Below are 13,042 nucleotides of genomic sequence, written 5' to 3'. Positions count from 1 at the left end.
ACAAACCCCTTTGACCATGCCGTTGTCCGTGTGTCCAGGCTGTGCCCCTGGCATCACTCCCATTTCCAGCATAGTCCCGATGGGTCTGGAATGGGGATCCTTGAGATCCCCTGGTCTCACTGTACCACCGTGGTCATCAAACCCTTCCCATCCCGTGTTCCTGTGCTGCACCAGAGCCGTTGAAAAGATGCTGACGGCCATTTTTCACTCCCTGCTTCTCTGTATACACACAGGACCCGGCTTTATCTGCTTTCTCGCCAATATTTTTTTATATAACAGTGAAATATTTATATTGTCTAATAAAAGACAGTAACTTGCAATCTTGCACAAATTCATCGGAGACCAGGAGCTCCGTTGTCTGAATTTTCCACCTGGCAGTGACCCCTGGTAATTGGCTCCATACATCTTTGGCATCACAGATTTACATATGGTGAGGGGTGATTGATGGCCGGGGTCACCCACGGCCTGTCTGGCAGGGGTGGTGGTGACCGTCCTACACTGGGTCTCCTGCCCCACATCCCACCGTGGCACGGCCTGGCGGGTTTTTGGTGATGCCAGGGAGGAAGGAGCCAAATCCCTCATGGTCCAGGCAACCACGGCTTAAATCCTGAAGCACTGGGATGCAGGGCTGGCTCCACGGGGGTCCCAGCCCTGAGGTTTTGCTGGGACATGAGGATGGAGCAAACTGTGGGTCCTGCAGCCAGGACCAGCTGCTGATCCTTGTGGAAGAGGCTCCTTCTCTCGCAAAGCCAATTTGCCCCAAAAGTGCCCATTTTGGGAGCTGGGCGAGTTGGGGATGGGATTGAATTGCCGGATCTCAGGGCCCAGCTGAGCTCCAGTAGACACCTTCTGACCTCCAGCACTGGCACCTCAGCCCCCAATTTATCAAAAAGCAATTAATAGCCACCCCCCCGCTCAGGTTTGACGGTGTCAGTGCCTTCCCACCGACTGCAGGGCAGTAATTAGACTCTGTCTAATGAGGTTTCCATAGCAGGAATAGGTCCTTTTGCCATATCTCCACATCAGACAAAACCACAGTTTTTGGTGCCAGCCTAAATTTTTTCCAGCTGTTTTCCCCACTGTACAACCCAGATAAGCACTGGGATATCCCCAGGCTGCAGGGTTTACCAGGCAGCACCCCAGAGGTTGCTTCCCACCGCATCAACCCCATCATTTTTACTCTCTTCTCTTTTTCCTACATTCCACCAAAATTAAAAAGCCATCTATATCTTAAAAACCTTATTTATGAACACTTAAGCGTAAGTAAGTCAGCGTTGGACGGCTTCCCTCCCCGCTGATGGATGGAATCTGGCACCGGGGTGGACTGGGAGGGAAATCTGGCAATACAATATGCTGTGCTTGACTATTTTGACACTCGGAGTGCGATGTTTTTTTTACAGTTACTGATGAGCTTATGGCACTGCTCCTTTTGGAGAAGCGAGGAGGAGGCTGGGGCTGAGAATATTGATTAGCGAGCTCCTGATTATCTCAACAACCCTCTCTGCTTGCCTTTTCTTTTGCAGGGAATACAGAATTTCTTCAATTATTTATATAAACCCCCTTGTCGATGCTGCCAACGCAACACAGAGCAAAACCAGTCTGGGGGAATCATATTCCTCCAATTTCAAACCCCAACCTTCCTAAACCACCTTGATTTTATTTTTTCCCCTGTTTTCTTTTTTTTTTTTTTCCCCCTCCACCTTTTGTTTTTGTTTTATTCCAGAAGGAGCTTGATGCTGTTCCTTCAGTGGAAAGGGGGAAAAGACAGAGTCTCATAAACATTTAATTGAACTCAGTCGGGAATTTAAGAAAAAGGCACCTGAGGTTCAGGAGATTTGCTGGTAGGGAATTAACTCGGCAGGATGGTGGATTTCCCTCCCCAGCAACAAGATTTTTGGGGTCTCTAGATATAAGTGGCTAACAGAAGGGAAACTAATTAGCCACAAAGACAAATTTGAGCCCCTAACCTTGGGATTTGGGTGTTTCTGGCTCTCACTGCCTCCAGGTGGATGGGCAGAGCTGGGGGAAAGGGTCTTCCTGAGGGATGCAGCATCCTCTTGGATGTGGTATCCACCTGGATGCATCCTTGGCAGCAAGAGAGGAAACTTTGGGTTGCGAGGCGTTTATAAAAAGCAAACGTTGAGCGCTCGGCGCGGAGCTGCTGGCACCCAACTCACAGCCCAGATGGGGGGAGATGGGTTGTTTGTTAAAAAAAATGGATTAAAAAAAGACGAGAAAAGGGGAAAAAAAAAGAGCAACTCTAAAATAGCTTTTCTTGGAGGCTGTGTGGGATGGGGTGTTTCTGCCAGCCTGGGGGGGTGGGAGGGAAAGCTGGCAGTGGTAGTGGGAATGCTCACAGGAAAGGTGGGCAGGGGAGCAGGACCTGCTCTCATCCCCCATGGTCCTGGGGGTGATCCCAGACCCTTCCCAACATGCCAGCTCTTGGGGGGTTGAAATGGGGAGAGCCCTGAGAGGGACAGACTGGATGTGGCATGGTGTGGCCGAGGTAGGAGCTCATTGTCCCCAGTCCCTGAAGGGTTTCTGCAGCTGATAAAATCCATCTGCTTTGGCTCCCTGGCTGGTCCTTGTGCCTTGTAGGTGAGGTGGGCAGGGCCCTGCTGCCAGTGAGCTCCCTGATGTCCCCTGCAGGACACTGGGGGTGGTGGTCCTGCCTGGAGAGCTTCCAGGCAAGGGAAGCAAGTGGGATAGGTGTGCCATGGAGTGGCCAGGAGATGCCAAGGTGTGACTGGGAGATGCCATGATGTGGCTGGGAGGTGCCTTGGTATGACAGGAGGTGCCATAGTGTGGCCAGGAGATGCCAAGGTGTGGCTTGGAGATGCCATGGTCTGTCCAGGAGGTGCCATGGCGTAGCTGGGAGATGCCATGATGTCAGGAGATGCCGTGGCATGACTGGGAGGGACAATGGCATGGCCAGGAGATGCCATGTTGTGACCAGGCAGTAGCACAGCAGATGCCATGACATGTCCAGGGTCTCCCAGATTAGGTTGCAGTGGGGAATCTGAGGAGGAGCTGAGCACCAGGGTGGGACACCATGGTCCCATCCTACCACGCTGCCACAGAAAGCATCCCACTCCTCCATCCTCCATCCTGCCCCAGGTGCTCCACATCCCTGGAGGCTCCACAGATGCCTTGGCTTTGGTCCCTGATGCCCTCAAGAGTCTCATGGCACTTCAGGACATCTCTTTTCTCTCTGGCAATTTAATGCTTTCTTCAGGGGCTGCTTCCTCTGCTCCTCTAATGTGCTTGGATGGAAATCCCGGGAGAGCTGCCGGTATTCCGAGCTCGCCGGCAGCGACACATTAGGATCTGTCATCTGCTGAGCATTACCTGGTTTTAAATCTGTCTCTTTGGAGCTACGAAACTGCATAAGAAAATATTAAAGTAAACAATACGTGGATTTACACAAATGTGACTGATTTCCATATTTTTCATCACTTCATTTTATTACTGGGTTTACGGATATGCTCATTTATTTATAGGGCAATCCAGTATTGATTCATTCCAATGCTCTGTGCATACACACATAAAAGAGAGTGATAACAATAGGAATACATTTTCAGTCTTTTAAATACTGCATTTTTTCCAATAGTCTTCATTAGATCCGCTACAGGAATATGAGCAATGTCCTTCGGGAAGCCCAGCTGGCCCCTCCGCCCAAGTGGCTCTGGATTTATGGGGCTGTGAGGGAAAACAGGATGTAATTCCCAGCACGACAGCAGCTGCTTCCCCAGCTCTGCCACCTTCCTCCCTCCAGGGAATTTTTTACGTGAGAGGTTTTGGAGGATTTTGTCCTGAAAGGTGGATTCTGCTCCCCTGAGGTTGGGATTCTGGGAGGGGTGGGATGGACACCAGTGTGCTGCTCCTGGAACCAGGCTCACTGAGGCTCAGGACTCTCTTCTCCCCCTTTCCCCCCCTTTTCCCCTTTTCCTTTTCTTTTCCCTTACCTTTTTCCCTTTCCTCTTTTCCTTCCTTTTTTCCCTTCCCTTTTTTCCTTCTCTTCAAATATTTTTTTCCATTTTCTTCCTTTCCATCTTTTACTTCTCTCTTTTCTCTTTCCACTTTTTACTCTTTTCCCTCTCTTCTGTTTTTCCTCTTCCCCTGCTCCACCTCTTTTCTCCTCTTTTGCCTTCTTTCTCCCTATTCCCTTCTTTCCCCTTTCTCCCTCTTTTCCTCTCTTTGTCCTTTGTTCCCCTCTTTTCCCTTTCTTCTTCCCCCCCTTTTCTTCCTCTTTCCCCTTTCCCTCCTTTTTTCACCTTTTCCCCCTCCTTTCCCCTTTTTTCTTTTTTTCATCCCTTTTCTCCCCTTTTCCCCTCTTTTTCCTCTTTTTTCCCCTTTTTTCCAAATTTTGAAAATCTGCACCCACTCCTATCGTATTTTTCCCCCTCAAATCCCACTTTTCCTCTCTCCCCATGAATATCCACCAGGGAGGGCCAAGTGCTGCATCACCTGCATCACAGAAAGGAGCCCATAAAAGTGGGATGAGGAATGACAAACATTCTCCCTCTAAATGGGAAGGGAAAAAATGGGAAAAAATATAATTTTTAAATATTAATCTGGGGGAGGGGTGGATGGGCCATTTCTCTGCTATTCCCAAATATGCCTCCCATATGTTTCAGCTCCTATATAATTTTTTTCCTCAAGGAAGGAGTAGCAGGACCAGGAGAATAAATTATAACTACGGAGGATAAACCCGGCTTTTATTTTCCCCCCTCCATCAACTAAAGGGCAGCTCCTTTCTCTCCCCAAAAGCAGTTTAATGGCAACAGCTTGAGAGGGACAAAGTTTGAATATCCTTGTGCCAGAGAAAAGAGCAGAGCGAAAGCCCTGCTAATTACAAAAGTTGCTTTATGAAAGATAATTCAAAGCAATAATTTAGCAAACATAATCAAGTAGCGCAGATGGGGATTTTGATGAATAGTTTGCAACATGCAATTAGCAGCTCTTGCAGTTACATATCATTAACCCTCAGAGCACAAAAATTATTTTCTCATTATTAGATGAAAAGGTAAAATTAAGCTGACTAGACAGTAAAGGAACAAACTACAATTAATTACCTTCATTTATTACAGTCATTATTTTAAACTTATTTTTTTTTCACTCTGATAGATAGATGAAAACATCTAAATTAAAAGTTTTGTTCTGCTAAATGGGAGGTGAAACTTTGCGATGCTCGGGGTGCGGGGCCATCCCGACTCCATCCCGGCTCCATCCCAAATCTGGGGACCGTTGGGAACCCCCTCATCACCCCACATCATCCATGCTAGGGAGGCAGAGCCTGAGCATCCCTGCCTGTATCCTCTGCCAGGAAATTTTGTGTATTTTTGCGGGAAAATACATTTCCAGGAAACTGTTCTTCCAGGAAAATAATTCTGGGGGCTTGCAGGAAATCTGGCCTTGCTGGGAATTAGGCTGCCCAGGTGGCACCTTTTCCTGGTGATGGTCAGGAGTCAGCCTGGTCCTCGTTGGGTTGGATGCTGAAGACTTTGGTTTTGGGGGGTGTGTTGGTGGCAGATGGTTTGGAGTTGCCAACTGTCAGCAAATGCACTAAAAAAATAAATTCAGGGGAAAAAATAGAAAAAAAAAAGAAAGAACCAACTAAAGCAGTCAGTGAAAAATGTGGATTAAATTATGGTGCTGAGAGTGGTAAAATAAGCTTGAAATATTTTCCCTGTTGCTGATTTGGGGGGGTCAGCCCAAGAAATCCTGCAGTGCAGAGCAAGGGAAGAAATTGAGCACCTTCTCCTGGAGCTGACAGTGTCAGGATGCTGTGGAAAACAGGGAGAAAAGATAACCTAATGAGCTGAACATTCTCTGCCTCTGCTCCCAAGAACTTTGCTAAAGCACTGTTGAACTTGTCAGGAATTATTACAACAAAATTAAGAACCAGCAGCAATTTTCTTGCGTTTGGGATCCCATGCTTTAAAAAGTAAATTATTAATGCATTTTTTTTCTTTTAAGCAGTTATTTGCAGCAGTCTCGGTGTATTTCTCATTAGAAATAACATCATCTGAAGAACTTATATTGATTCTTTTTTTTCCCTTCTTTTTTTTTTTTTTTTTTAATCTCCAAATCATGGACGTGAACAACATATTTCTGTGATGTTCCCTTTAACTAGAATTCTCAGGCTTTATTTTTATATTATTGATCTTTCTGACATGCATTGCTTTTTGGCCTTGTGAAAACACTGGGAGCTGCTCCTGCCTTTGGAGGAGTGGGGAAGGGGCTGTGGAAGCAGGGGGTGCAGTGGGTGTGTGTGGGTGTGTGTGGTGGCTTTGGCCATGTGGGATGGGTCTGTGTGGGTGTGGAGTGGGTGTGCAGTGGGTCTGTGGTGTGTGGGATGGGTCTGTGTGGGTGTGCAGTGGGTGTGCAGTGGGTCTGTGGTGTGTGGGATGGGTCTGTGTGGGTGTGGAGTGGGAGTGCAGTGGGTCTGTGGTGTGTGGGATGGGTCTGTGTGGGTGTGCAGTGGGTGTGCAGTGGGTCTGTGGTGTGTGGGATGGGTCTGTGTGGGTGTGCAGTGGGTGTGCAGTGGGTCTGTGGTGTGTGGGATGGGTCTGTGTGGGTGTGCAGTGGGTGTGCAGTGGGTCTGTGGTGTGTGGGATGGGTCTGTGTGGGTGTGCAGTGGGTGTGCAGTGGGTCTGTGGTGTGTGGGATGGGTCTGTGTAGGTGTGCAGTGGGTGTGCAGTGGGTCTGTGGTGTGTATGATGGGTCTGTGTGGGTGTGCAGTGGGTGTGCAGTGGGTCTGTGCATGTGTGTGATGGGTTTGGCCATGTGTGAAGGTTCTGTGTGTGTGCAGTGGGTCTGTTTGGGTGTGCAGTGGGTGTGCAATGGGTCCGTGGGTGTGTGTGATGGGTTTGGTCACGTGTGAAGGATCTGTGTGGGTGTGATATGGATCTGTGTGGGTGTGCAATAGGTTTGTACAAGTGTGTGGTGGATCTGTGTGGGTGCAATGGGTCTGTGTCCATGTGCAGTGGGTCATTGTGAGGGTGCAGTGGGTCTGTGACTCTGTGTGATGGGTTTGGCCATGTGTGATGGGTCTGTGTGGGTGTGCGAGGGTTTGTGAGTGTCTATGATGAGTGTGCAGTGGGTTTGTGGGTGTGTGGTGGGTCTCTGTGGGTGTTCAGTGGGCTTGTGTGGGTGTGATTGTTCTGTGACCATGTGTGATGGTCAGTGACTGTGTGTGGTGGATTTGTGTAGGTGTGCAGTGGGTCTGTGCATGTGTGTGGTGGTTTTGTGCACATGTGAGGGGTCTGTGTGGGTGTGCAGTGGATTTGTAGGTGTGCAACGAGTGTGTGATGTGTCTGTGGGTGCCTGTGATGGTTTTGTGATGTGATGGGTTTGTGTGTGCAGTGAGCTTGTGCATGGGGGCACAATGGGTCTGTGGGTGTGCAGTGAGGTTTGTACGTGTGTGCAGTGGGTTTGCACGTGTGTGTTGGGCCTGTGAGCGTGTGTACAGTGTGTTTGCGTGGGTGTGCAAGGGGTCTGTATGTGTGTGGTGGGTTTGTGTGATGGTTTGTGGGTGTCTGCAATGGGTTTGTGTGTGTGTGTGCTGGATCTGTGGGTGCACGGTGGGTCTGTGGGTGGGTGTGATGGGTCTGTGGGTTCATGATGGTTTTGTGGGTGCATGATGGGTCTGTGGGTGCATAGGGAGGCTGTGGTTGAGTGTGATGGGTCTGGGGTGCACAGTGGGCCTGTGGATGTGTGTGATGGGTCTGTGGGTGCACAGTAGGTCTGTGGGTGCATGATGGATTTGTGGGTGCACAATGGGTCTGTGCACACACATGATGGACTTAAGGTGTCAGTTGAACACGAAGCACTTGAGGCACCAAAGGACCCCAACACAGACATCGTCCATCCCAATCACTCAGACCTCTCCTGGGACAGCAGCTCCTTCCCAGTCCCCCCCCCCTTGCCACCCTCCCGCTCTCCCCAACTTCTTTACACATCAGCAAAAAAAAAAAAAAAAAAAAAGCGAGGAAAATAGCAAAGGCTTGAATTAATTTTTTCATCAGTTTTCTTCAACATTTGGGGTCTCTGCTGCCGCTTTCTCCCCCGACAGCTGTTCCTCTACGCTGAAAAAGAGCTCATTTGTGGTTTACTGCCACCAGTATTTAGATGGAAATAACCCACTACTTATCCTGCACTTGATCTCGTGGATATAAGAATAAACTCACCGCCGGTGCGATGCAAATCCCGTGCCTTTGGAGCGGGGACGCTCAGACGGTCGGTCCTCGCCGCCGCGCCGGGGGGAGCACCGGCTGCGCCGGGGGAGTTTTACCGTTTTGTCACTCAATTATAATAATATTTCTGCTTCCAAATGTTTAAAAAGTTGGCTTCGGAAGGTATAATCATGGCACAGAGGCCAGCCTGACAATAGTAATTAATTAGGCTATTACGCATTCTGCAGTGATAATTGCTTTGCTGGAAAGTCACCAGCCATGAAAAGGACCCGGCGCGTAAATGTAATTTATCAGGCGGCAGCGATCCCGCGATGCTGCCGGGCCTCACCTTGAGCCTGCGGACGCTGCGGAGGGAGACGGAGGGGGGAAAAAATGGGAATTAAGAGTCCATCGATATGTGATGCGGAGGCAGAGCTCGCTGCCGGCGCCTCCGTGGGCGGAGGGAGAATGTGATGCATTTGCATGGTGCCATCCTGACCCCACAGAGCCAGGGCTGCTTCCAGAGATGCTCAGCTCCTCTAATTTTTTCCATTTTCTCCTCTATTTAGCAGGGTGCTGGTGGTGTCTCCCTCTTGGATGCGGGCGTGGGGTTTGCTCCCTGCTTCTTGACAAAGCAGGGATTTAGGGTTTTTAATTACAAAACCTTGATTTTAGGACTGATATGGGCTTTTCCCAGGTGTTTAGAAATAACAGCAGTTTCAGAGTTGGGGTGACCTATCCCTGTGTAGGGCTCGGAGCTGCTCTGGCAGGAATCTCCCATGGCATTTGAGTAAATTATCCCCATCTGGAAAAGATTGCTGAAAATTTTAGATATCTTTTTTACTGACATGTTCTTGAAGTTTAGTGGGACTCTGGAAGAACCACATGGATGCCTGGCTTGCCATCCTGCTGGTTGGCCATGCCGGTGATGCCCTGGCACCAACATGGGCTGGAATGTGGCAGCGTGAGCTGGAGCCCAGGGCAGGGGGATGGGGCAGGAGCTGGGCTGGTGAAATGGTCCCCAAATTCCTTGTCTGATGGAATGGCCCCCAAGTGCCTCCTCATCAGAAAGGGTCCTGTGGCTCCAGTTAAGATACAGGTGGTAGTTAATGAGTAGAAAGGTGATGCACTGGGTCTGTGGGTGCTCCGTAGGAATTTGGGCTGAATGGTGGGTTGACCCCTCTCATGAACCAGGAGGAAACTGGATCCATCCCTGGTGAGCCTCTGGGGTGTGGCCATGGGGAGACCAGGTCCAGGGAACCACGGCGTGGGGATGCTGCAGGCTCCTTCCCACTGCAGAACCACAACATTCCTAGTGAGGGATGCTTGGATCTCAACCAGGATTGCTGAGGAGAGGGAAAAGCTTCAAAGTTTCCCCTTGAAAAGTGCTTTGTCTCTATGATGTGACTTGAGGAATGAAATTCGCTGGGAACAGCTTGATTTGGAGTTTGGACCATCTCCTTACCCCTGGCATGGGTTAGGGATGCACAGGGAGCAGGCACAGGCGATGGAGAGGGAATAGGGAACATTTGGGCTGGATCTTTGCTCTGCATTATTTGGTTGGCACCATCTCAGGGGAGATGAAGCTCTTCAGAGCAGCTTGGGCAGGTCCAGGCATCCCCCATCAGCCCACAGCAGAGCTGTGTCCAAGGGCTGTGCCACTCCCTTGTAAAGTCCAAAGGATTTGGGAAGTGTGGGTCACACAGGACTGATGCCATGAACACCGTGGTGTCTCCACATCCTTACAGCCCCCCCCATCAGGGCTCCCTGTGAGTGGATGCCACGTGCCACCGGCAAATCCGGTGACACAAAGCTGTCCTGCTCCACCACACAGGCTGTGCCTCCCGCCGGCTCCTCTCTGCCTTCCTCCTCCCTTCCCCACTTTATTATTATTATTTTAAAGCACCCTGAAGCCAAGCATTTTTGCAGAACACCGGAGAAAAGCTCCCAAATTCCTCCTCTGCTGGATACGCAGCGCTGAGAAAGTAGGTTTGTGTACGAGCCGCTATAAAAAGCCCGGCTTATACAATTTTAACAATAGAAAAATGATCTTTGTGCTCCAGTGCTTGCGAGCTCGGGAGGAGAAAGCGGTTTGCTCAGGTGGCTGCTGGATTACAAATGAGCCGTTTGCTTTGGGTTGGAATGACAAGCAATGGCAGTCCAGGCTGGCGGGGCGAGCCGGGAGCTCCGCTGGCATGGAGGAGGGAAAAGATGCTCTGGTGTGGGAGCTGCCACTGGGCTGAGGCACGAAGTTCAGGCATTGTTTCATAATTAGCCCATCAGCGGCTTAAGAGCGGTTTAATTGACTATTCCACTGTCGTGTCTGCTGGGTGGGCACCTTTTCCTCCACCCAGTTTGGCACCAACTGGACATTTTCCAGCTGGGAATGGGTCACCTCCATCCCCGACGCCTGTGCCCAGGCAGCAGGGACACAGAGGTCTGTACATCCCACCAGTGCCCCATCCTGGATGGGAGGGGTAACAAGGGGACCCAGTGGGCAGCAGCCCCTGCCCCAAGGTGTCATTGTGCCTTGAAAAATTAAAAGGAGTAAATGATTCATGCTCATAAATGTTGGATGGGAACACGCAGCAGATTAATATGTTGTTGGGTTATTAGGGCTGTGCTGTGCCATCCTCCCGCCACCTGGCTGGTGTGAGTGTCACCAGCACCCCAACAGCCGAGAGGGGGCAGGGGCAGGAGCAGGAGGAGATATCCCAGACCCAGTGTGAGCATCACTTGCACCCACAGCACCGTACCGGGAGGGTGGCTGGGGAGGGCCATGTGCCGGATCCAGCCCGGCAAGCACAACAACAGCCAGGCTTCTTTATTTCTTATTTAAGCGCCAACATTAAATTATAATTTTCATTTACTCAGAGCACATCAATGATTTAGGGCGACGTGACATGGCAGCGGCATGAGGAGTTTAGCCAAAGGCAGCGAGTGGCTGCGCAGGGCACGGAGGGGACACGGAGCTGTGCCGGGTGGGGGGGACCCGTGTGCTGGTGCTGGTGGTACCGGTCCCGTTAGCTCGGCAGAGCCGGTTCCTTCCTCCAAGCCCATCCCTGACCCGTTTATCCATCTCCCTGCAGGTGATTGCACTTAGTAAGAGAAGCAAGGAGGCTGAGACGGCTTTCCTGAGCGTTTACAAGCAGTTGCTGGAAGCTCCAGGTAAGCAGCGCGGTGGCGACCTGGCTGCCTAACGAGTCGCGCGCCGGCGCCGGTGCCGAGAGGAGCCAGCGAGGACCGCGGCACCCATCCCCGGCGTGGCCGGCGCATGGTGCTCTGGAGATACCAGCCGAAGAGAGGAGAGGAAGCAGCTTTTGCCATCGCTGTGTTTCAGCCCCTGAGCCAAATGCATCTTGACATTAGGAAAGGAATACATTTGCTCAGCCCGTGTAGTAACACTGCGGCTATTCCCAGTTGTCTTTTTGATGGTAAGTTAACCCAAGCACCAGCACGAGCCACGGGGACACCCTTGAAGTCATTGCTTGAAGTCTTGGGAGGGGAAAACTGAGGCACGGGGCAGCCCTGAGGTTTGTGTTGGCAGAGCTGGTGCCAGGGACCAGTGAGGGGCTTGGACCCTCCTCCTGCTGCTCCCCACTTTGTGTGGGTTTGTTTGCGCCAGGCACGGAGCGTCCCCCCGGCATGGCGGGGACAGAGAGCTGCAAACGGCTGAAGATGCACGGAAAAGGCTCCTGCAGGGCCACTAATTCATTTTCCAGACATTTAGGAATAACAAAATGTTTTAATGATTTCTTAGGGGAATTAGGGAGACATATTTTTGTCCTCATTAAATTTTCTCCTGTGCTACAAGAACCAAATGTCAGCTCGGTTTCCAGAACCCAGTTATCTTCCCTCCCCACCTCCCTGCGCTCTCCCGCTGTGCTCCTCCTGCTCGCACACGCCTGCACACGGATGCACACACATGCACACCCCAAAACTGCTTCCCTGTGGGCTCTGCACTTCTCTTCCTCCTCTTTTCCTCTCTCTGTTCTCCAGAGCAGCATCTCTTGCTCCCCTCCTGCTCCCCAAATCCTCCCACCCGTGGTTCGTCCCTGTCTGTTCCGTGTCCGCGTGTCTCTCGACAGGCGAACTCTTTGTGGAACACTTTCCAAGCGCCACATAAGTCCTGATTCGACATTTTTTGCTTTGAATGGCTGCTGTCAACACAAATCTCTGGCAGAGACTGTAACAGAGCCTGATTGCTCAGCAAGTATTTTGATAAGTGAGCTGGCTGTGTGTCTGTAATTACGGCAGAAAACCGTAAATCTTTTGGATATTGTTCACACAGATGTGGCGTGAAGGGAAGGGGGGGGAAGCAGTAAAATGTGTTAAAAGCATAATTAATGTCATTGTTGTTGGGGATGATTTGATTTAAGGCTGACTTTGACTCGTGGAGGGATTTGCAGGGTGCTGGTGGATGTGTTTGAGCAGGTTAGGATGGGGTGGCAGAGGAGATGCTGCCCTGGTGGGAGAGGTGACAGTACCATGGATGCACCATGGGTGCCCTGTGCTCCTCTTGGAGCCAGGCAGCAGCTTGGAGCAGATGTCACCCTTCAGCCTCTGGCATGGAGACCTCCACCTAAGGCTGGGTCAAGTGGCCCTGGCACAGGATGAGCTGGTGGTCCCCTGGGATGCAGATGCTCCCTGGAGCTATGCCTGCTCAGAGAAGGTGATGAGAACCCAGAACTCCTCCTGGCTCATCCTGCCATCACACAGGTGCCTCAAGCTGCTCCAGTGCCCACAGAGAGACCCCTTCCAGCTCAGGGAAAGATCCCCAACCCCACTCCCCATGGGGACAGCAGGGGGGACCTCTGTCCAGGCCTGTTGCTGTTAGTGAGCATCCAAAGGAGGGCCATGGAGAT

At 50.9% G+C, this 13,042-nt stretch overlaps 1 protein-coding gene across 6 annotated transcripts in view; it reads left to right on the top strand.

Annotated features, from left to right (window-relative positions):
* CUX2 (cut like homeobox 2) overlaps window positions 1-13,042 on the top strand; it is a 67,472-nt gene that overhangs the window by 39,103 nt on the left and 15,327 nt on the right. For 4 of the 6 annotated variants that reach the window (XM_039380310.1, XM_039380311.1, XM_039380309.1 and 1 more), the window contains exon 2: window positions 11,267-11,345. In XM_039380310.1, coding sequence (XP_039236244.1) covers window positions 11,267-11,345 — 79 coding nt within the window. The other 2 variants (XM_027714897.2, XM_027714899.2) reach the window with 2 other exon arrangements.

This window comes from Pipra filicauda, unplaced genomic scaffold (assembly GCF_003945595.2).
Source record: "Pipra filicauda isolate LSUMZ 115617 unplaced genomic scaffold, ASM394559v2 scaffold192_size1418226_pilon, whole genome shotgun sequence".
Taxonomy (NCBI): Eukaryota; Metazoa; Chordata; class Aves; order Passeriformes; family Pipridae; genus Pipra; species Pipra filicauda.
The sequence above is the reverse complement of the archived record's forward strand: the minus strand, read 5'-3'. Positions and strand labels throughout refer to the sequence as shown.